At 42.9% G+C, this 23,009-nt stretch overlaps 1 protein-coding gene across 1 annotated transcript in view; it reads right to left on the reverse strand.

The window, feature by feature from the left end:
* The window catches only part of L3MBTL4 (L3MBTL histone methyl-lysine binding protein 4), a 362,994-nt gene that overhangs the window by 99,634 nt on the left and 240,351 nt on the right, over positions 1-23,009 (reverse strand). Inside the window, exon 15 of the mRNA XM_032654462.1 lies at positions 3,788-3,961. Within this exon, the coding sequence (XP_032510353.1) occupies positions 3,788-3,961 (174 nt within the window). The remainder of the gene's footprint in view (positions 1-3,787; positions 3,962-23,009) is intronic.

Below are 23,009 nucleotides of genomic sequence, written 5' to 3' on the forward strand. Positions count from 1 at the left end.
ACATAAACCCAGCCAGGCATTTTCAGAGCCTCCAACTGCCATCCTTTTGCCAGCCTGATGCCACTGAAAACAGGTACAGGATTTAGGGTCAGGTAGCTCTGGACTCAGACCCCACCTCTTCTACTAATTATCTGTGTGGTCCTGCACACTTTGCCGAACCTCTCTGAACCTTCGGGTGCCTACGTTATAAGACCAGGGTCAGGATACTTTCCACACACCGAGTTGTTGTGAGGATGAGATAAAATTCACAAGACCGTGTATGTTCAGCACAACGCTTTGTAGCACAAGCTAATAAGCGTAGGACATCAGTATCAGTATTACTGCTGATAAATCTCTCGTTGCCATTGTCAGTTTACTGAACTAAGAATATGCTGGATTTAACCAGAAGACCTGTGTCCTGGATTAGCTACTAGTAAGAACCTCTACTTCTTCGTCAATAAGTGACAATACTATACACACAACATATATATAGTTGTATATATGTATATACAACATATACAATATAATGACAATAACGTCTGTTTTGCCTAAATCACAAGATTACGGGAAACTTTAAAGGTAACGTATCTGAAAACTATAAACTGTCAAACAAATTAAGGTATCCACCCTAGAGTACGTTCCCAGATGAAAGATGCTCAAGTGTTAAGGTCATTTGCCTCCGTTTAATGCACCATGAATATAGTACTAATCACTCTACTAGCACCAAAAGAGGGAATATATTTACAGCATAACAGTTTTTTGTTTGTTTGTTTGTTTGTTTTGCGGTATGCGGGCCTCCTCACTGTTGTGGTCCCTCCCGTTGCGGAGCAGAGGCTCCAGACGCACAGGCTCAGCGGCCATGGCTCATGGGCCCAGCCGCTCCGCGGCACGTGGGATCTTCCCGGACTGGGGCACGAACCCGTGTGCCCTGAATCGGCAGGAGGAGTCTCAACCACTGCGCCACCAGGGAAGCCCACAGCATAACAGTTTTTCAGTAATGGCGACCTAATGTGAATCTGACTCTTTAAACTTATATTAACATGCAATCGTACTACCATGAAGATGAATCCTATAAACATTTAGTAGTATATAACGCACTCGAATTCATAACTTGACCCTCTACTAAGAAAATGTGAACATAAATAGACTATTTCCACTACTAAATCACGGAGACTTAAAATTTACTAATAATAACTCCCTCTCCAAAGATTAACATGAGAACAAACATGCTTTTTAAAACTAAACACAAAACTGGGATGCAGTTAAGGAAAATACAAAATTCCCTGAACTTTTGGGCAGCACCTAATTGATTTTGTAAGAAGGTCAAGAGATAATTTTATATTTTGCACTGGAATTGCAAGAAGCCTGGAGATGCTAAGGTGACAGCATTGCTTGTATAAGAAGTTAGAGCAGGCCTGTCCAGGGCTCGGTGACCATGGATGCACTGGACGCCAGAGGAAATTAAAACCCTGATTTTCACTAATTTCACCCCTTTGTCTATCCTTGGACACGTGCCAACCACAAATTATTTTTCCTCAGCATGTAGAAGAGGAGAGATGGGATTTAAACATCCTCCTCCACCTGTACACGGTATCTTGTGATTTTAAGAGCAAAGGTTTGGGTTAGAGGAGAGGCAGCCTCAGGAGATTACCACAAGTAAACTGTGAGAAGAGTTGAAATAAATTTTAGCTGCTCATCCTTAGCCTACATATTCCTGTCGATTTCCTTGTTCTCTTTTTTTCCTTGAGCTGGAATTCGGCACGGTGAACAGGAGGTCATGGGGAAGGAAGCAGGTCAAAGTGAGTACTACTGCCAAGACCACTTGACCGGAACATCGTTTTGTTGTGACGACTGGTTTAAAAAAAAAGAGGATGGGGATTGGAGTGCAAGAATGGCTTTGGTCTTGGGATGTGAAAGAAAAAGAAGGCTTAACAATTCGAGATGTGGACTGTGAGACTCCCCCTCTTCCGCGCAGCCGCTCACACAGCTCTGTGCATTCATGAAACAGGATCTGACAGAACAGGATCATGTGTAATTGTTTTGCTTGGTTATCAACTAACATTCTCTGCTTTTTCTATCTGTAGTAATTATGCTTATTTGACACATTTCAGTGCAAAAACCCCTCAAAACGGTAAAGCACACAACAATGTATTGAAAGGTGAGTTAGGGACGGGGGAGCCGTACACCTGTGCTGAAGAGCAAGGCCGGGCTCACCTCCGAGAGAACACGACAGAGTCATTGTTTTTTAAAACAGTTCAAAGAGCTGTTTATTCTCTCTGACTTTTGACATTAAGGATGAATGTCTAAAATGTTTACAAGAGAGGCTGAGTTTTTATTTGGGGGGAAGAAAGATAACAGAACAAAAAGAGTAACAGCAAATGGATGCACTGGTCTCTGGAATAAATAAGTGCTGTTCCCTGGAAAACAGTTTTTTAAAAAAAAAAGAAAAAACTCCCTCAACTAGGAAATGGAAAAGCTGTTCGAGCTCTCAGCCACTTGAAGTTGTAAATGGTGTGGGTGTGAAAAGCAGTAAAGAAAAACTAGACCCCGTACAGTTCCGGCAAGAGGAGTGGCTGTACAGCAAAGGAGAAAACGCAAGATAACATGTGGCAGAGAGGCTGCGCGGTACCCGGAGGAAGAGGATGGGGCGTGCGCTGCGGAGGGTGACGGGCGGCCCCGTGCACAGCGACCACGATCAAAATCAGCTGCTTAACGAAAATGCAACGTTGCCTAGATGCTCTATGAAAAGAACAAAATGCACAGTCCAGGATGTAAACTCCACGTGAAAAGTGTGTCCTAGGAGCCAAACTCTCCCAGTGAACAGACCTTGGCAGTAAAGGGGCATCCACGCTGGGACTGAAGGGTGAAAGGGCAGAAAGGGGTTCCTGGAAAGTCTGCCCTCACATAGAGGCGCGCACATTCCTCTCCCACGTGCTGAACGGGAAGGGCAGGGCTGGGCGAGGGCTGTGGGGGGCCAGGAGTGGGTGATGGTGGTCCGGAGAACCAGCAGCCCCTCCCATACCAGCTCCTCGAAAGCTCAACCTTGAATGCCAGCGCCTTCTGCCTGCAGCGGGGCCTGAAAAACACCCACTTCTCACCTCTGCCGAGCCTTTCATGGCTCCATCTCTGTCTGGTCTCCAGTTGTTTACTTGTAATTAGATTCTCCTGTGTTTATAATTCCCAGCATGGAGGATGAAACTTTTATCTTAAAATGTTATTTATTTACTCATTTAGGTTAAAAAAGAGCAAATAAGGTTGCATCTGTAGCTTCTAAGAAAATGATTATAAGTAAATAAAAATTGAGAACTGATCCTTAAAGTCGTAAGTTTACATTTAGGAACAAAAGGATGATGTGCCATCAATAAATCAAAACAGGAACTATTCAGAGTAAGGAAATCGTATCTGAGGGACTTTTGGATTAAAGATGACAAGTACCAGGTGAGCGAGGGGATCCTGATGGGACCAAGAGGATGTGAACACTGGGCCACGTGCCCAGAGAGGTGCCACCTGTGAGATGACTCGAGAGATACAGGGAGTCTTACAGAATTACACGTGAGATTTGCTTTCTGTTGCCTACATATAATATCTACACTTAGAGGTAAATTCAAATTTTTGAGGATGAAGTAAGAAAAAATATTTTTAAAATAAATGTCAAGGCTTAGATGAATTCTATGAGCCAGTGAACACAATAATATACAGAATAAAGAAAGATTTTGAAGAAACACAAGAAACTATTATTACCCACAAGTTTGTTCTTTTCTGTTCTACATGCTTTACTCTCTGGTTCACATTTTCAGAAGTTCCTTACCTGGACTGGCTCTTCACCTTTTCATGTTTTCCATTGAAGTTCAAACTACAGAGGTTTTTCGGTTTTGAATGTGCAGAGTCTGAGTCCACATTTGCCTGTGTTTGTTCTCGCAGACGATCGTGAAGCGTTGCCTCCTTTTTCAAGTTCATGTCCGAATACGGGCAGCCAAAGGCACTGGTTTGTATAAAAATGAGAGCACAGGCGTCAGTTTAGGGTGATACATCAGGGCTGTACTGTCATTGGAACAGACGTACATCCACTATTGAAAAGCTGAATAGAGACATTCTCCTTTCACTGAACACACTCAGGTTAAGTTTCTTTTCATGTTGTCCTTTGCGAAGATCTCAGGTGCCAGACCATAGACACCGGTCAGCAGACATTACAGGTACAGTCATCAGCAATACGGTTTTCACAATCTAAAAAACTTAAAAATCTAAGGGACTTCCCTGGTGGTCCAGTGGTTAAGACTCTGCGCTTCCAACGCAGAGGGCTTGGGTTCCCTGGTCGGGGAACTAAGATCCCATATGCCATGAGGCAAAAAAAAAAAAACTTAAAAATCTAAGAATAACCTAAAGGTGTACATCCAATGGAGCAGCGAAAATGTCATGTAAACACCTAACTCAGTTTGTATCCTCCAATATTCAAGCCCTAATTTGACTACCTGTATCACAAAATACTATGGGGTAACTAAACATCTTTACCAGTAATCAGAGAATATCACGCTTTTACTTCTTATCATTCATGTATCCAGAAATACTGTATCTGGAGGACTGCTTCATCCTCCTGAAACCAGCTAGGAAGTGTTGTGTTTGAACGTGAAGGGCCAGTTGTGGGTGAAAGAGGAGAGACCACAGTCAAGGCTGAATCCTGACTCCAGGATGTGTTAGGAGGCTGACAGCAGGCTCAGGGCAGAGGCTCTGGCCCCTGCCACAGGTGATCGGTTGTCTCTGGTAGATTTCTGTGCCCACGTTCCTGTCCCCAGAGGCCCCCAATCTCTGTGCTGCCGGGAACGAGGCAGATGCTGTCAGGGGCCAACCAGGCAAGACGGTTCCCCGCCCACAACCCTGAGGGAGCTGGTCCACCGAGCTCCAGTTCCCCTCCAGTGAAATGGGAAAAGCAGATCCAGCTCCTACGGGCTGTTGTGACCACGAGGAATCACACGCGCGTGCACACACACACACACTCTAGTGGTAGCTGCTCTCATTATGACAGTGCTGTCATCCTTTACATTTGGGGAGCACAGACTCAGATGCATCAGTATCTTGACAGTTGGCTCTTTTTTTAGGAACTCACTTGCTGCTTACTATAAATTTGCTGGTATACGGTGCATAATAAATCCTTTCTGATATGTGAAAGTTTGCTTTTGCTATTTTAAAGTCATGATAAAATCAGGGAGCAATGCAGTTTTCCTCTGTTTTACAGTAGATTTGAGTTTTCCAGGGAGCACTTATACACAGTCTAACCTCAGAGGACTTTTAGTACCAACCTGTATCTAGAACGGGCCTTCTGGACTTTGGGATGGGGCGGTTCTGATAACACCAGCCTTGCCCAATATGCCAGGGTGGACCTGTACTTCGCCAGACAGGGGGACCCCTGTGGATGCATGTTCTGTAGTTAATATTAATTGGCACTACTTCTTAGTTTATTCCGTTACTGATTCAACAACCCACTAACTGAGCATGTGCTACATGCTAAGCACTTTGGAGAATATAAATCTAGTGAAGAAGTTGGGATATATACCAATAAATACAATTTATAATAAGAACAAAAGCTACCCCTATTGAGTGTTTACATGGACCCATTGCAATACAAGGTGTTTTACATATATTATCTCTAATATTTAGTACTAAATACCCAAAGATGGTATTGACATATTTTTTTCTAGGTTAGAAAACAGGCTCACACAGGATAAGCAATTTCCCAAAGTTACCTGGCACCTTCTTGGGAAACCCCAAAATAAATCACTTACTTATTAGCATCAATCACGTGGGCAGAAGTGGGAAAACATTTTTAGCACCATCAAAGGAAAGGAATGTAATTTTTGTGCAAAGTGTAGCCAAGGCAAGCATTCACAGGGAAAGCAGTACAGGGTTTGCCACGGTTAATGTCCAGGGGAAAATAAGTCAGCCCATGCTGGGTCCTGGGTGAGAAGTGCAGAGGTGATAAAGCAGTTTCCAGCAGGACCAACTGGTTTAGGCTGCAGCATATGAGATTTAAGGGAGATTTTTAGAAAGAACTTTCCGCAGATGAAAATTGAAAGGCATTAGGCTAACCTGAGGGAGATGGGGAAATGTTTATTTTAAGCACAGCTGAGTTTTCATGAAGACACCATTACTCAGAAGCTTTGCTATCCATCTAATACATACTCCCAATTTGAGATTTTTTAATGATCATGACGGTCATGAATTTTCTAAATGCCATGTAATTACCCCACGTGACTAGTACCGCGTGACACTCATGCTGTCTCTTCCTCAGGCTTATCTATCCAGGATTGTAGAAGCTACCATGCATCCTCTTGTTCAGTACTTGCTTACGTTGAGAGAAATTTTGTCTCCCTTAATCTTCATTCATTAATCAATCTTTTTACTCATTTAAACATTCTTTTATTTCCTAATCCCATTCTAGCTCTTCTTTGTCTCTCAGGTACTCAGGCATGCAAAACTAAATGCAATGCCTCGGAGCATCAGGAGAATGGAATATTTCTCGACTGTGGGAGGCGACGCATATGAGAAAGTATCTCAGGATTATACAGATCAGAAAAAAAGCATGAAGTTCAAAAGAAAATACTGGGTTGGCTAAAAAGTTCGTTTCAGTTTTTCCGTAACATCCAAAACGAACTTTTTGGCCCACCCCATATTAAATGACAAAAGAATACTTTGCAGAAGATGCTGGTGGAGAACCTGAAAGAAGATAATGATGGGAGACAAAGGGAAGGTACGAAAGGAACAGGGTGAGGGGGCTTTTGGTTGCACTGTCTGCACCATTTTCAACCTGGGCTCTGCTGTGAACAAGCTTCTGGATTGCAACACTGTGCTTACTTGTGTTCAGTGCAGAGAAATATTTACGTTAAAGAGATGACATCCCAAACGTCAGCCTGCCCTCCTGCACATGTAGACCCTTACTCATGCGCGCGCGCGTGCGCGCGTGTGTGTGTGTGCATGTTTGGAAGAACATACATGACTACATAAATCTGTACACATAGGAAAAATCTGATTGAAGTGGTTGTCCTAGGTGTGATACAGCTACTTAACGCTTACTTTTGATTTAGCCAAATACTGGGGGAAAAGGTTCTGAAGACACAGTCTTTTTAGAAAACTGCTGACATAAGCTGAAATTTCTGTGACTTAAGGCTATGTTGGTCAAGGTAAAATGATAGCTTCTGACGGATAGGTAAGTGGCATATTCAAATTTAAGCTCATAACGGACCAAGATAAGGAGGCATGAAAACCGCAGGCCAGGAGGGAAGGCCTGAGAGGGCGTCCTGGGGGAGGCGGGGTTCTTCTTATGCAGCAGACCAGCTCCCCATCCCTCCTTAATTCAACATGTGTTTGCTGTCGGCAGGAAAAGAAGGAAGAGAGAGCAGGAACTATATAGTTTTTAAAAGTCAGAGACAGTAGGATATTGGGAATTTTATACAGTTCAACCAAATAATTTATAAAATATGTCAGGCCCAAGTTCATCAGCAAGACAGATGAATAGAGGGTGAACGCTAAATAAGCAAAAAACTGCTAGGCAGCTGCAGACAAACTTTAAGAGAGATTTCTGGAGAGAGCTAAAAACTGAGATCCTAGTAGCCCTCTTGATAAATAGAAGGAAACATAAAAATGGCTGCCATTAAAAATACTAGTTTTGCTTTTCAGAATATTGAAGTAGAATTTTTAACATCTGAGGAGAAAGAGAAAAATAAGGACGCAGCAGCGTCCTTGGGGGCTCCCCTGCTGGTTGTAATGGGGCAGGGGGCGGGGAAGGGGCGCTGGAGTGGCTGGCACTGAATCACGGCAGGTGGTGTCACGCCCGGGAGGGTCCTCAGCCTCTCAATTCTCCTTCCTTCCACAGCAGGGGCACCTGATTCCACAGGTCGGTGCAGTTTCCTCGTATTCTCAGGACCAGTCCTGATCCGAGGGACAGAGGCCCTACGTTCCTACTTGGTACTTGCCAGGCCATCTCCCATTAGGAGGCCCTGTGCCTCCTAATTCCAACCTAGGCAGCCAGGCCCCCCGCTTCCCCGATACCAGCTGGCCAGTAGCCTATGTGCTTCTCCCCCTGAATTATTCTCTCCTACTGTGCTTTACCCACTGGCTGGGATCCCACCTTCATTTTGGATTCTTCCCGTGCAGCTCCAATTCCAAGAGTCTAGATAGCACCTGCTGATTTCCAAACCCCTTAGACTCCAGGTTCTGCACATCCAACCATATGATCATCTTGTATCTACAATGTTTTCATCTTCTCATACCCAATCAGCAAGTGTGGTTCCTGCTTGTCTCTGACTACCCTGTTTTGCTGAAAATAATGGGCCATGATCTGTCAAATCCTGGGAGATGGACAGTCTGGACCATGAGGTTATAACTAAGCTGTCACCACACACCTAATTGGTAGCTTCCCAACCCCTGTGCAGCTACACCCTCAGGGTGGCCGGAGGGGCCTCAGGCACCAGAGTCCTTCCAGCCAGAGCAGCCTCCTCCAGACTCTGAATTCCCAAGCACTGATTAGCATTTTCTCTCTGTCACATGACGTTATAAGGGTAGGGAGGAGTTACAAATTTAAGCAAAATGGCAAAGATGAAAGAGCCCCTTGGGTGCTGTACTTCAAAACATAAATAAAAACACAGAGGTCAGCAATATTTCAGGAAGAGTGTCAGGTCACTGACAACATTTTTGCTGATCCAGAAAAGTGAAGTCATCCCAAAAAGGCAAGTAGCTCCCAGGAGGAGCCCTGATCTAGGAATATGACCTCATGTAGCCCAGGAATTAGGGATGTAGTTAAACTGTAAAGAGTTCTCTAATGCAACTAAGCCACCCCTCCAGGAAGCCCACTGCCTTTTGTATTTTAATCTCAATTATTTTATTATCCAGTTATATTCTTTTCTTTCTAAGACCTAAATAAGACAACATATCTGAGCTGGGAGGTTACATGCTAAAGTCTCTTCGCTTAGGTTCAAAACGTAAGAACTTACTTGTTGGAGTGAGTGGGGGCCTCGTATTGGGAAGCGCTCCCGGAAGAGACTGTCTGAGGGGTTGGCCTCCCACAGCAAAGGCGGCAGGAAAGTCCTGGATGCTGCCCCTGCCAGAGGGTAAGGGGCTGAGACTCTCAGAGAAGGGGGTCAGCCAGGAAACAGGAGGGAGCAAGATAAATGCTGCCTGCCTTGCAGCCTGGCCTTGGGCCCTGATGACACCAAGATCCCCAGCCCGCTGGCAGGTCCTACATCCTACCTGTCGTGTTAAGAGCAGCACCCATCTCCCACCCACTATCTTGCCTGGTGAACAGAAGACCATTTGTCCTCACTGCCAGTTAACTTTAATATGTGGGTAGCTTAAACTTACATAGTATGTTAAATGAATATCTTTTATTTTTAAGAAAATATTGATTTCTTGGCCAATGGTATTGAAAGGCACGATAAACACTGAAATGCAGGTTACTGGAATTATAGAATATCTGTAATACTTTCTATGGAAACTTTTAAAAGCTAACATAGGACTTAAACTGTTACCGATTTTACTTCTATGAGGATTGTGAGCAAGTATAAATGAGATATATATACATACAGAGAGAGAGAGAGAGAGAGAGAGAGAGAGAGAGAGAGACCAGGGATATAGACCAGGAAGGTTCCAAGAATACGTTACAGTATCTACTGAGGATATAATGCAATTTCTATTACATTGTTCTCAAATACAGAGATGAGCAAAATCCAAGTGGTATATGTAAGATTCTAAGGTCTGAGTCAATTCTCTTCAAATTCCTGAGGCTTTAAAATGTGTTTGCCTGACCCCCTGCCAACCCCCCAAAAAAAGAAAAAAGTGAGTTTACCCAAGATATATTAAAGTGAGTTTGCCCAAGATATATTACAGGTAAACTTTCTAACTTTTGTCCATAAAATAGCTGATATTGTCACTTAATTGTCATTAAAAATACTAGAAAATTTAATGCACACAGTAAGAAAAATGTATGAACATTAAGAACAAAAGTTTCATAAGTAGAGTTAAAAGAAGTCTACATCTATATAACTCAGACTTCAAAGAGTTGGATGAAACAAATTTGACTCTAAAAATACTTTTCTGATTGACATATACACACTACTATATATAAAATAGATAACTAATAAGGACCTACTATATAGCACAGGGAACTCTACTCAATACTCTGTAATGACTTATATGGGAAAAGAATCTAAAAAAGAGTGTATATATATATATATATATATATATATATATATATATATATGTATAATGGATTCACTTTGTATACACCTGAAACTAACACAACATTGTAAATCAACTATGCTCCAATAAAAATTTAAAATAAAAAAAAATACAAAAAATTACTTTTCTCTGGGATAATTCAGCCTGTAAAATCATCCTACCTATTATAAACTTGCTAACATGGCCAATTAGGAAGTTAGAAGAGAATTACTACTCAAGTTAAGCATTGAAAAGCACAGATATAAGAACTAGAAAACTGTATTAAAGCTACTAGTACCAGAGGCTTGTTTTTCATTTCCTCATCTATAAAATGGTGACAGTACAGGGATTTTTGTGAAAACTAAATGAGACAATCTAGGCAAGGTCCTTGTATAGTGACTGGCACAAATTAAATGCTCATGAGTTTTTAATTTTAAAAAAGTCATTCTGATACAAAATATAATACTAATGATCCCTTTTATTTGTGGTTATTATATTTTTCATTCTAAAATTTCCATTTATTTCTTGCTCTCCTTCTGTTAATATTTGATTTATAAATTCAGGTTCTCTAATGGTGACTCCATATATATTTATAATTGTTATATCTTCTTGATAAATTGACTTTATCATTACATGATGACCCTTGTCTCTCACAACAGTTTTGGACTGAAAGTCTATTTTATCTGACATAAGTACAACACCTCTGCTCTCTTTTGATAACCATTTCCATGGAATATCTTCTTCCATCCCTCCACTTTCAGCCTATGTGTGTCCTTAACGCTGAAGTGAGTCTCTTGTAGGCAGCATATATTTGGAACCTGTTTTATTATCTATTCAGTCACTCTGTGTATTTTGATTGGATAATTTAATCCATTTACATTTAAAGTAATTATTGATAGGGAAGGATTTATTAATGCCTTGTTAATTGTTTTCTGAAGGTTTTATATTTTCTTTGTTCCTTTCTTCCTCTCTAGTTGTCTTCCTTTGCAATTTGACGATTTCTTTCTTCCCCCCTGTGGTACGCTTTTTGTATCTACTACAGGTTTTTTCTTTGTGATTACCATGAGGCTTACATAAAATATCTTAAAGTTATAGCAGCCTATTTTAAGCAGATAACAACTTAACTTCCATTGCATATAAAAACTATACTTTTACTTCTCCTCTCACTTTTCATGTTACTGATGTCACAGTCTGCATCTTTTTAGATTGTGTATCCATAACAAGTTTCTGTAGCTATATTTACTGTTAACATCAGTGTGAACTGAATAAACCTGGGCTACCTTGGGCCTAAGCAGCACATCAGTTTCTAAAGAAATAAGTCATAAAACTGTTCAAGCATACAACTTAAAAAAAAAAAAAGGCTGAATATCTCAATCATCACAGGACCTGCTCTCAATTTCTCATCCTCCTACCTTAATCAATGTCCCCCAGGTCAGCCCACGTGGGCTCCTCTCTTTCCCGTCTCCCTATTTAGCTATCCCAGATTGAATCTTTCCTCCTAGGAGCTGCCTCTGTCCTTACAGAAAAAAACACCTGCCCCGTTTTGCTTCCTGGCATCTCTACTCATCATCCAGATGAAACAACAAAGGCCCAACTGCAGAGGTGGAGAACCAGCCCCCTCCTGGAGAGGACTTGGCCCCCATCACAACCTAGCCTACTGGGATCCTGATATGGTATTTGGAATATTCACAGATTTTAAACTGATCAAGACTAGAGTACATCCCAAGGTTATGAACCCTGTTGGTGTGTACAGAAATAGATAAAAATTAAATGCAATCTACACTTATTTTTGTTTCATTAGAGATATGAGCTTAGTCATTTCATTAATGTTAGTTCTAATACCAAAAAGTCAGACCCAACATATGACATTTACTAGGTATGCATTAGGAGATACCCTTTAATTGTGTGCAAAAATGTCATCTGAACTGTTCTGTTGTAGTTAATATTTTCAGTAAACTACACAGGGAAGGAAAAATGCATCAAGAGTGAATGTTAAAGTGTGTGTGTCTGTCTCTTTCCTCTAAAGTACTTTAGTGTATTGTTACTAGAGACTTCCAAGGTATAAACTATTCTCAAGGAATACGATCGTATACTCAATCGCACACTAATGGCCTTTAAAATTGTATGCTGTAACCAGCTTAATGTACTAAGTAATTTGTATAATTTATACATGGAGAAGATCTGATAGAATCTACAGTTGAAAATTTCTAACAGAATATTATCAACATAGTTAACATTAAGCAGTAAATTAAATAGTAAAGTGATGAATATGCTACATTATTAATCCAATCAAAACAATTTCAAGTGATAAGTGTATGTTTCCATTATTACGATGAGTGTTTCTGTTACTATCAGTTGTTTTTACCCTTTTAATTTTAATATTTTGGTTAAGTGGTATGAACATGTCAGTATTATTTTTTTATAGCTTAAACTGTCAAATGCATTTTAAATTGGAATATTCTGGTTTGAAATACATTTAATTTCTGCAAAGGTCTTGAAAGTGTTTTTTCTCTTTTTATAAATACGCATTGTTTCAAAACAAAATTTCTCTTAGAAGTGAAAGTCTTTCTCAGGACAGTTGTCTGAGGAGCATCTGGAGAACAGTTCAACTCAAAAATGCTCCAAGCATAATTTTTAAAAATTATCCATAAGTTAAAGGTATATATTTTGGCTGTGGATCATAATGAAATAAACCTATTTTTTGGATGGCTTTAAATTCAATTTAAGTGAAATTGTAAAAGTTATTTGGGTATGCGTGAAAGTATGTTTACATATGTGTATATTTACATATACCCACATGCATCTAACCCTCATGTTAAATGCTAATACTGACTCAGTGTCAACAGGGCATTCACATGTTGTCTTGAGATGTTCTCAAGTCACAACTCCGTCAACTTGACAAACCTATGAGCTAAGTTTACGAGTGTAGTCTGTGTGATGGAAAAGGAAAACCAAAGTAGCCCACATCAGAGAACAAAGCATCCTTCGACCTAAGTCCTCCAAACTCTAACAGATACAAGAGGATTTACCAGAGTCCTGCTGCCCCTCCCTCCCCTGTAAGCGATGCATTAAGGAGTCTTTTGGAGAATTACAGAGCATACATTCTGGATCACTATTTTAAGAGGTGACCTTTTATCATTCCACAGTCTGCAAATAAAACCTCTTCTGTAGGTTCAAATACATATAGGCAGGCTCCATATTGAAGATATTGTCAATTCTCTTCCCCCTAAATTACTTAACACACCAAAGGCAAACGTCTACTGTAATTTAATGTGTGTAAAGCAATATCATCCTAATTAGAAATAAGAACAAACATTAGGAATCTCACTAAATCTTGAAGGGAGCTGTTTAAAAACTTGTGTTTTTTTATTTAAATAAACAACATTGAGATATTAAAGACTGGGGGCATCCATGTAACCGTGGATAAAGACGAACACTTATTTCTTTCAAGAAAATATGATTCAATGCTACTTTTTCTGCCATAAGCTATGCTGAAATACTGTTTGAGTAATTTGTTTCAACCTGGACCAGGGCTCGAACCTGTGTCTCCTGCATTGGCAGGTGGATTCTTAACCACTGCGCCACCAGGGAAGTCCCTAGACTTTTCTTTGAATATATTAAGAATCAGCACGTAGAATATTTTACATAAGATGACCAGACTAATCTAAACTAGATAAATTTTTTATTTCTACTAAATTTAGGCAGTAAAATTATTTAAAAATTTAAAGAGAGAAAGCCATCAAAACACAACTTTATTAGTCTAATATTCATTATAATATCTAAAATAGACTATAGTTCTACAGTTTTTACTCTGTGCTATACCCTGATTTAAGCTCTCTTTTATGTTAACTCTTTCAAGTCTCACAATATACCACAAAATAGGTACTATTATTATCTGCATTTTATAGATGAAGAAACGGAGGCACAGAGAGGTGAAATAAGTCATGCAAGGCCACAGAGCTAGGAAGTTGTAGAGATGGGGTTGAAACCCAGGCAGCCTCATGCCAGATCTAGGCTTTGAAATACTATGCCAAACCGCCTCTGGGATTAGACTTTTCTTTTCTTTCTTTAGTGCTGTGTTGGGTCTTTGTTGCTGCACGCAGGCTTTCTCTAGTTGCAGTGAGCAGGGGTTAGTCTTCGTTGAGGTGGGCGGGCTTCTCATTGCAGTGGCTTCTCTTGTTGCGGAGCACGGGCTCTAAGTGTGCTGGCTCAGTAGTTGCGGCTCGTGGGGTCTAGAGTGCAGGCTCAGTAGTTGTGGTGCGTGAGCTTAGCTCCTCCACGGCATGTGGGATCTTCCTGGACCAGGGCTCGAACCTGTGTCTCCTGCATTGGCAGGTGGATTCTTAACCACTGCGCCACCAGGGAAGTCCCCAGACTTTTCTTTGAATATATTAAACACAAATAAAAATGATGGAGTACCTGACATCACCTTGTACGTGGTGGGTGCTTTGCCAAATGGATATTGATGATGTTAATAAACTTATATAACATCTTTGGCACTGTTGATTATATAAAAAAAAAAAAGTAGGGAAATTAGAACACTTTGAGAGAATTTAAGCAAAAGTTTTTTTTTTTTCAATTTCATTCCAAAATTTACTGAGTTTCTGCAAGAATAGAACATGTGGTAAGAAAGGAATTCTTTAGAAACAAAGACACGTTCTCTGCATGGAATAAAATGTAACGTGAAGAACTGGCCATCTGGATAATTTTTTAGTGGGACAAGCTGTAATTTATAAAATCATGAGAAAGGAGAAGAAAATAGAGAAGAGACAGGCTTGATTTTCTGCCAGAAAAAGATTTTGAATTCCATCCTAGCATGTTTTTAAATGAGAATTTAAATATTCATACCCACATACACACAAACATTCCATCTACACAGCCAAATAAAACATTCCACCTAACCCGGCTACACAAGAGTCCAAGCAGCCCCCTGTGTGAGTGGAGGCCGGGAGTATGAGGCAGAGCTGCGGCCGCTTCATTCCATCCATGAACACTGACCGGACACCACTGTGTGCACAGCTCTGTACTAGCCGTTACGGAGCCCAGAGTACTGTAAAGCGCCTACCCCAAGGGACTTTGACCTGAGGGTCAAAAACAAATGAATTAAAAATCTAAAACGCAAAAGCAGTGGATCTTATATTGTGGTTTATTGTTATTATGTACAGTACATGTTTATACTGATATAACCGTAACAATAGGAACATATACTTCTTAAACACTTAATATGTATCCAGGCATGATAAGAGCGTATCACGTTATATGCATTATTTCATCAAATAGATAAAATCTGGGGAGGGAACGTTTTCATAAAATTGTTTTTGCTCTTGCTGCTGTTGTTTATTAATCTGGGACCGAGGAGGGCACAGGGGCAGGTTCTTGAAATAGGACTGGCCTCCATCAGTCCCAAGCGTGGAGACAGAGATACATGATCCCGGGAAGAGACCAACTGGGCTGGGAAGCAGAGCTGTGGAGGCACTTCCTCACCCTATGGGGGCCCCAAGAGTTTCAACTGCCTGGAGATGCGGGAGGTTCTTGAACTGGGAAAGAAAGGTCAAAGGTCGGGAAGGTTATCCTGGCAGCTCTGGCCAAGAGAGGGCCAGCCTCAGGGATGGGGGGTGAGGCGGACGGGATGTGGACAGCAAGCAGGAAGAGCTGGTTCTGACTCATACTGTAGAAAAATAGCCAGTGGGGCTCAGAGACTTATTTAATCTGGGAGTCAAACACTGAAACATAAATGTCTTGAGTGTGATGGTACAGGTGGGGCTAAGATAATGTCCTCTGTTGCTAACATTTTAAACCGCCGGACTGAGGGATCCTTCTGGACTCCTTCTGCAGGTGAGCAGGGACAGACAGCCTCTCAGAGTGAGAGGGCCAACACACACCGGGACTTCGGGGGTCTTCTGCTTTGAGCTGGAGGCCTTGGCCCTCCCGCGTTGTCCCCGCGGAGCCAGGCACCGCAGGAGCAGTCCAAGTGGTCCATAGCCTCCAGCTGCAGCAGGCTGGGGACAGATTTCCTAACAGCCTTACGGTGGTGTGAGCATGTGTGACTTCCTGCTGAAGAGCACCCTTCACACAAGAGAGACACGGCTGGTGAGGATGGGGTGGGGGGAGGAGGGGAGGGGTCCAGGCAGGAGGTGGGGCTCCGGCGTGGCCCTGAGGGTAGACAGTATTTGAAAAGGCCCAAAAACTGTGCTATTGTCTTTAATTTTGTTAATTACCATCTTTTAAAAACTTGCTCTACAAACATACATAGTTTCAATAGAAATGTTCCAGTTGTACGTGTCTGTTGGTAAATCTGTCTAGATAAGCTGGCATTTTAAGCTCTATATATGCATTAGTTTTGCAATCTAAGAAAGCTGAAACTAGGTCCAGTTTGCAATAGCATAGATTATTCAGGCCCATAAACTGCTCTCCGTGTGATTCTGCAGAACCGGATCTCAGAGCTAGAGGCACTGACTGGCAGCCCATCCTGAGAACCGAGTGAAACAGAGTCAGTCTCAGGGCAGGTGGGCTGTTCCCAGACTCGGACGCGGAGCAGGGCTGTGCTGGTCGCTTCCCTTCCCTCCCCGGAGCTTTCTGGGGAGGCACCTCCACTCCTAGCCTCCTCCTGTGCTTGGTTATTGAAGCTTCCAAGGGACTGTGAGTCTGTGCAGATGCATGTTTTTGGGGAGAGCTGAAGGCAGAGATGTTCCGGAGGAAGGAAACTAGTGCAGGTAACTCAGGGTTTCTTTTGAGTCTAAAACATGAACCCTGCTCAGTGGTATCATACATTGGCTTCTCCCTGATAAAGACTCGCTTTCTTTTTCGACCAGTCGTGGGCCACTTTTTAAAGCAGCACTTGACAGGAAAGATGAAAGGATGAAATTAACCCATGACTTTACCCTGGAGGTGGTTGTTCTTTGGAAGTTTCTTTGAAACTTCAGGTTCTAAATGTTCGCTTTGTTGGATTTTTAAAAATTGTTTAAATCTCTAGACTCATTAAGTTTTACTTTTGACAGTGTGTCAGACTTCAATTGCTACTCCATGCTTTCTATCCACATGCAAAGTTTACTTATCTATTTAGACCATGAAAATTACTAGGAATTTTACTACCTTAGGACCTGAACAAGGTTTGACTTGTCCTTATTTTAGATTGTAAACTATATACTGAAGTTTATGTTCTTAGAAAAATTATTGTATATAATTTACAAATGATAAACTTTCTAGTACAGAATGTTAGTAGATGTTTTCCCATTGCAAACCATCAATAGTTTTCTCTATTTCCTTCTGGTTATATTGTTTATACCATGTCTGTGGACGTGACTGATGCAAGTGTGTCCATGCACGGTAGAGGGATGCGGTCACTGTCACCAGCACTGTCACGGAGCTCGCATTTCGCTGTCTGGGATGACTCGCCTCCTGCCAGCCTCACTCTCTGAGATGTGCTCTCTCCCTTGCAGGTCCTTTCTGAGGGATTAATAAATAGTATTCCAGAGCCTGCTTGGAGTCGAAATCCTTTTTGAGAATCTGCTGAACATCGTAGATTCCCTAGCTGACAGACGCACATGTGCAGATACAAACAAGTGTGGCCCATACTTTCACTGACTTCACAGCCCCCAGAGGCTGCCGTGCGTCCAGAAAATGCCTGGGCCAGGCCGAGTCTCAACAGAGGGTCGCCAACAGATTCGGTTGTCCTGACCTTCTCACTTTCTTTAGAAATGGCAGAGGTTTTCATTACTTTTTCATACTTTCCTGTGGTCTCTTTCTAATATTTTCTTTTTCCACTGAAGCAAAGAGAAGAAAAGCAGAGGGCCACCGTGCCTTCTTGGTATCCCACGGGCGCCACTGCTAACAGAATCTATATCCAGAACCAGTGTGCAAACTCAGTGTGATGGAGGGGCGACCCTCTTAGGCACTGGGCTGCAGAGCCAAGATGTGTCCTAAGGTGAATTTTTACTTTAAGTGCAAAGAGATGATTTGAAGGTGGTGAAGTATGACAGCTCAGTATTCACTAAGTCCTTTGCAGGCTGGGCGTATCTCTGTTTCCAGAGGGAAAACTCTAATCCCATTTATGCCCGAGACCCCTATGGTTTCAAACTTTAACCTTCGGGAGATAGAGCAAATAAATGTTATCTCTGATATGTCACATCAGCACATTTACGAGTCAGTTTCTACACACATACACGAGTGCTTGACCACGTCTTCAGAAGTATCTCGGTGGAGTGTGTCACTGTCCAGAGCCTATAAGGAACGTTCACGGGCCGTGTGCACACCCCTTGGTTGCACGAAAGCCTTTCCCTGCCCACGTGCTCTGTCTGTTGATAGCTTTGTTCTACGTTGATACCGAGTAACTCTATCTCCGCACTGCAGAGGGTGCGCATAGTTTGAAATCTCTACTCCATATAGATTTGAGTCAAACTAAGAAAAACAATTTTTTTTTTCTGAATCTTGAGCAGTACTTAAAACACAAAAAGAATGTAAGTTATATTTAAAATATGGCAGGTATATGCTCTTATTATCTGGAAACTTAAGGAAGACTATAGTGCCTAGGATGTCATAGATACATTTATAGAAAAAATTGGTTTTTGGAGAGGATGTCTCTTCTCAAAGGAATTCATATTTAAATTAATGAGAAGTAATCTTTAAGATGCATGATTGATAAAATACCTCCTTTTTGAATCTTAGTACATTTAGAAGTAACCGAGTTACATAGCGAATTAGGGGGAGAAATTGCCCTACAATGTCTGGAGATGCTCATGGTAAATGACGAATTTTTCCATTAGTGTTAATGAACTGTGCCTGGTTAACTCCCCAGCACATCAGAAGAACAGAGCCAAAATCATCCGTCTTTCATATTTCAATCAATTTGTTTGTATATTTATTGCATCTTTCACTCGATATTTCCCAAAAAGCAATTTCAGAAGAGATAAAATTATGAGAAAATACTTTATAGAATCGGATATACTGATAACAAAACAACGGTGGGCAGGAGTCTTTGGAGGAACAAAGGCTATTCTCTCATGTTCTATGCGTGTCTGAGTTTTATCTGATTAGAATTAAAGGCTAACATAGTCATACACTGAAATGGGAACTGCTCCTTCTGTTTTCAGAAACTGTGACAGAAGAGAATGAAGGCTCAAAAAAGAAAGCATATTCAAAATAGTACAAAAATGCTATTGTATAACCACAAAAACCGATGGAGCTTTGTTGCATTTAAAGTAAAGCTATGACACAGATAAAACTGGAGGGATGTGTGAAAAAAAGCAAATGAAAACCAAGGAGTAACAACTTGTATTTATGGAACATTTCACTTCCAAAATACTGGAGGAATCACAAGTAAATATGTAATAGTGGGGGCTTCCCTGGTGGCGCAGTGGTTGAAAGTCCGCCTGCTGATGCAGGGGACGCGGGTTCATGCCCTGGTCCGGGAAGATCCCACATGCCGCGGGGCGGCTGGGCCCGTGAGCCATGGCCGCTGAGCCTGCGCGTCCGGAGCCTGTGCTCCGCAACGGGAGAGGCCGCAACAGTGAGAGGCCCGCGTACCGCAAAAAAAAAAAAAAAAAAAAAAAAATGTGATAGTGGCTCTCACAGGCTCCTTGGAGTCCTCTGATTGCTATTTTTCCTTATTTGGTAAATACAAACAAGAGGAATGGAAAAGGATTTCTCAGAGGTATTCACTGATTCATCTGTTTCAAGAGCACTAAACCACTGCCTTCCTCTGTGCCACTCCTGGGGCAGTTTTCTTTTCCTGTCCTACCAATCATGGACAGCTCAAAGACAACTTGACTTTACCGTCACAATTATTTTTTCCAAAACTGGATATTTAATGCCCAGATAATAGTAAATATGAAACAAGGCATTTTAAATTGCTCCAGTGTACACTTAAGCTAAGTATGGAGGATCCTGCCATCTGGAACACATTTTCATCACCTCTGTAATATCCACGGTCTACCTACTTGGAGATGACGACCAAATTCAAATGCAAATCCTGTCCCCCCTGTCTTCTCTCCTTCTTCCTTCCAAAAATATTAATTGAGCACCCACCATATGCCAAGAACTGTTCTAGGCATTGGAGGTGCAGTGATGCACATCACACACACACACACACACACACACACACACACACACGATAAATATGTGTTCTGATGCAGGTAAATAAAGCTGGGGAGAGAGGCGATGCTCACGTGTTTGGGATGTGCCCTCACTGAGTGAGGGGGCGAGCAGTGCCGTTCCTCTGCCGAGAAACCACCCCCTGCCCTCCCCCTCCCAACCTCCCCCACAGGCGCACCTGGCTTGCTCCAATCACATTACAGCCTGAACATTGCTTCCTCCGGGAAGCTTTCAGTGACGGCTCCACCACTAATTAATCTCTACCTCCCGTGAAACCCTAAGTACTCATCTGTGCTTCCTCTAAGAGACTCATCATTCTCTACTTTGTATTAAATCATCTGTATTCATATGTTTCCTATATTTTCAACCTCATTAGACAACAAGGTCTTTTTGAGAGTCATACACTCCCTTTATCACTTCTTGCAGCTTCTACCATAGTGCCTGGGACACAGCAGTATTTCAACAATGTTTCTGGAATAAATAATTAGTCCGTGCTGTGGTCTGAATGTTTGTGTCCCCCTCCCCCCAGTTCATATGTTGAAATCCTCATGTCCAACACGATGCTGTAGGAGGTGGGGCCTTTGGGAGGTGCTCAGGCCACGGGAGCAGAGCCCTGTGAAGGGATCAGTTCTTAGAAGAGGCTGCACAGATGCCTCGCCTGTTCCACCAGCTGAGAACACAGCCAGCGGATGGCAGCCTGAAGCAGGTAGAAGGCTCTCACCGGGCTACAACTGCGCTGGCACCTTGACCTTGAACTTCCAGCCTTCAGAACTGTGAGAAATACATATCTGCTGTTCGTAAGCTACCCAGTTTGTGGTATTTTGTTATAGCAGCACAAATGGACTAAGAGAGTCAAGAAGTTCACTGAAACACAATCCAGTTTCCAGAACTGCATCGCTCCTTTCTTTCTCAATAAATATCTGCTGTTTGATTTACTTGGAAGATGTCTTTTGTTATTTATTTCTTTATAATTCTTAAATATATTTTTTTCAACCTTATGAAAGCTGTTTTATCACTTTCCACCACCTGTGTGCCAGGCACTTGGCTGGGATGCAGGGCTCAGTGATGGTCAACGCATCCGCCTTCAGGGATGCCATCAGTGCTGAAGAAAGACAAGCCTGCAAGTGTGTGGCAGGTACACCGGGGGTTGGGACCCTGTGCTGAGGGGTAGGAGGTCGCACTTGGCGCATGGAAACTGTCTAAGGAGTGATGTCCATGTTGCCCTGTGATGAGTGGGGTCACCAAGTGAAGGGAACTTGGGAACAGGAATCACGAGAGGGTTTCCAGCAGCAAGAGAAACATGGGGGGACACTGCGAGGCTGGAACCTGTACCTGTCTGGAGTGTGAGTGGGCCTTGTAAGCCATTTGCATTGTTTTTGTAAGGAAAGGAGAGCTGCTGAGTGGTGCTTCTGCAGAGTGGTGAGAGGGTCAGCTCCCCATTTGGGAAAGGCCAGCCTGACCACAGCCAGGGCAGCAGAGTGGAGGTGCTGGTCCAACCAGAAGGGCGCCGAGCAGGTCCCTGAGGAAGAACAGCATGAGATAGGGCAGCAGTGAAGACGCAAACACACAGACCCACTGGAGAGCACGGAGGAAGCAGAATCTGTGGACGAGACTGGGTGGATGGCTGAATATCGGGGTGTGAGGGGGGACTGGGTCAAGAATGATTTCCCACTTCGCTAGTGGGGTAACTGGAGAAAGGAGCACCCCCCCCCCCATCATGGAAATCTTGGTGGGAGAGGAGGCTTTGGACACGGCAAGACTCAGGAGCCAGGTGCTCATCCAGAAGCGGCTGCTCGCCGGGGCAGCTGGACACACAGGTCTCTGCCCAAGTGACTCGGGCTGGAGCCGTCCACGAGGTGACACCAGGAGAGTGTGCCAGGGGAGCCAGGAGAAGTGGTTTCAGCCCCGTGCGCACTGGACCCGCGGGGAACCTGAAAGCCCCCCTGAGCCCTGGGTCCCACCCCATGTCAGGAAAGCCTGACTCTCTGGGAGGTGAGGCCTAGGCGGAGCTCTCCTGGTGGCTGGTCCACAGCCAGCATCACGGCTCCTGACGGGGAGCCCGGGGAATGGTAGCCGAGGAAGGACCCAGAGGCAGAGCCTTTCAAGAGCAGATCCAGTAGAGGTGCCAAAGGAGACTAAGGAGGAAGAGCAGGACGGGAGAAGGTGATGCCGTGGGGACCAGCACAGAGAGGGGGTCACAGCAGAACCGGCTGTGCTGCAGAAAGGCAGGACTGGGAGGGTTTATGACCTCGGTGCTCAGCAGCAAGGGGGGCTGCGGGTGACCTAGGAGAGCATGTCAGTGGGCAAAGTGGCCAGAAGGGGTGCTGGAGGGGCGGGTGGGCGCACACGCCACCCCTCAGAGTGCCCGGGGCTGAAGGGAGGGGCATGGAAAAACGTTACAGAGGGACCTGAGTTGAGAAAAGATTTTTAAAAAATATAATAGATTTGGGCACGTTTAAATTTTAGTATGCTTTTTTTTTGTTGTTGGAAACCCCTTCATATAAAAGGGCAAAATATATGTGTGTTCTGTTTGAAACATAATTATGAAGCAAACACCTACTCATCCAGCATCATGGCCAAGAAAGAGAGCACTGCCTGCACTGCCAAAGCCCCAGGTACCCCTCGCCAGCCCCAATCCCTTCCCGCTACCATTTTTTTGCCTTTCTTTACAGTTTCTCCAGCTGTGCATGGATCGCCATACAACACTGCTTGCTCTGGGCTGTTGCAGAACCTTATAG

Source organism: Phocoena sinus, chromosome 14, assembly GCF_008692025.1.
Source record: "Phocoena sinus isolate mPhoSin1 chromosome 14, mPhoSin1.pri, whole genome shotgun sequence".
NCBI classification, from domain to species: Eukaryota; Metazoa; Chordata; class Mammalia; order Artiodactyla; family Phocoenidae; genus Phocoena; species Phocoena sinus.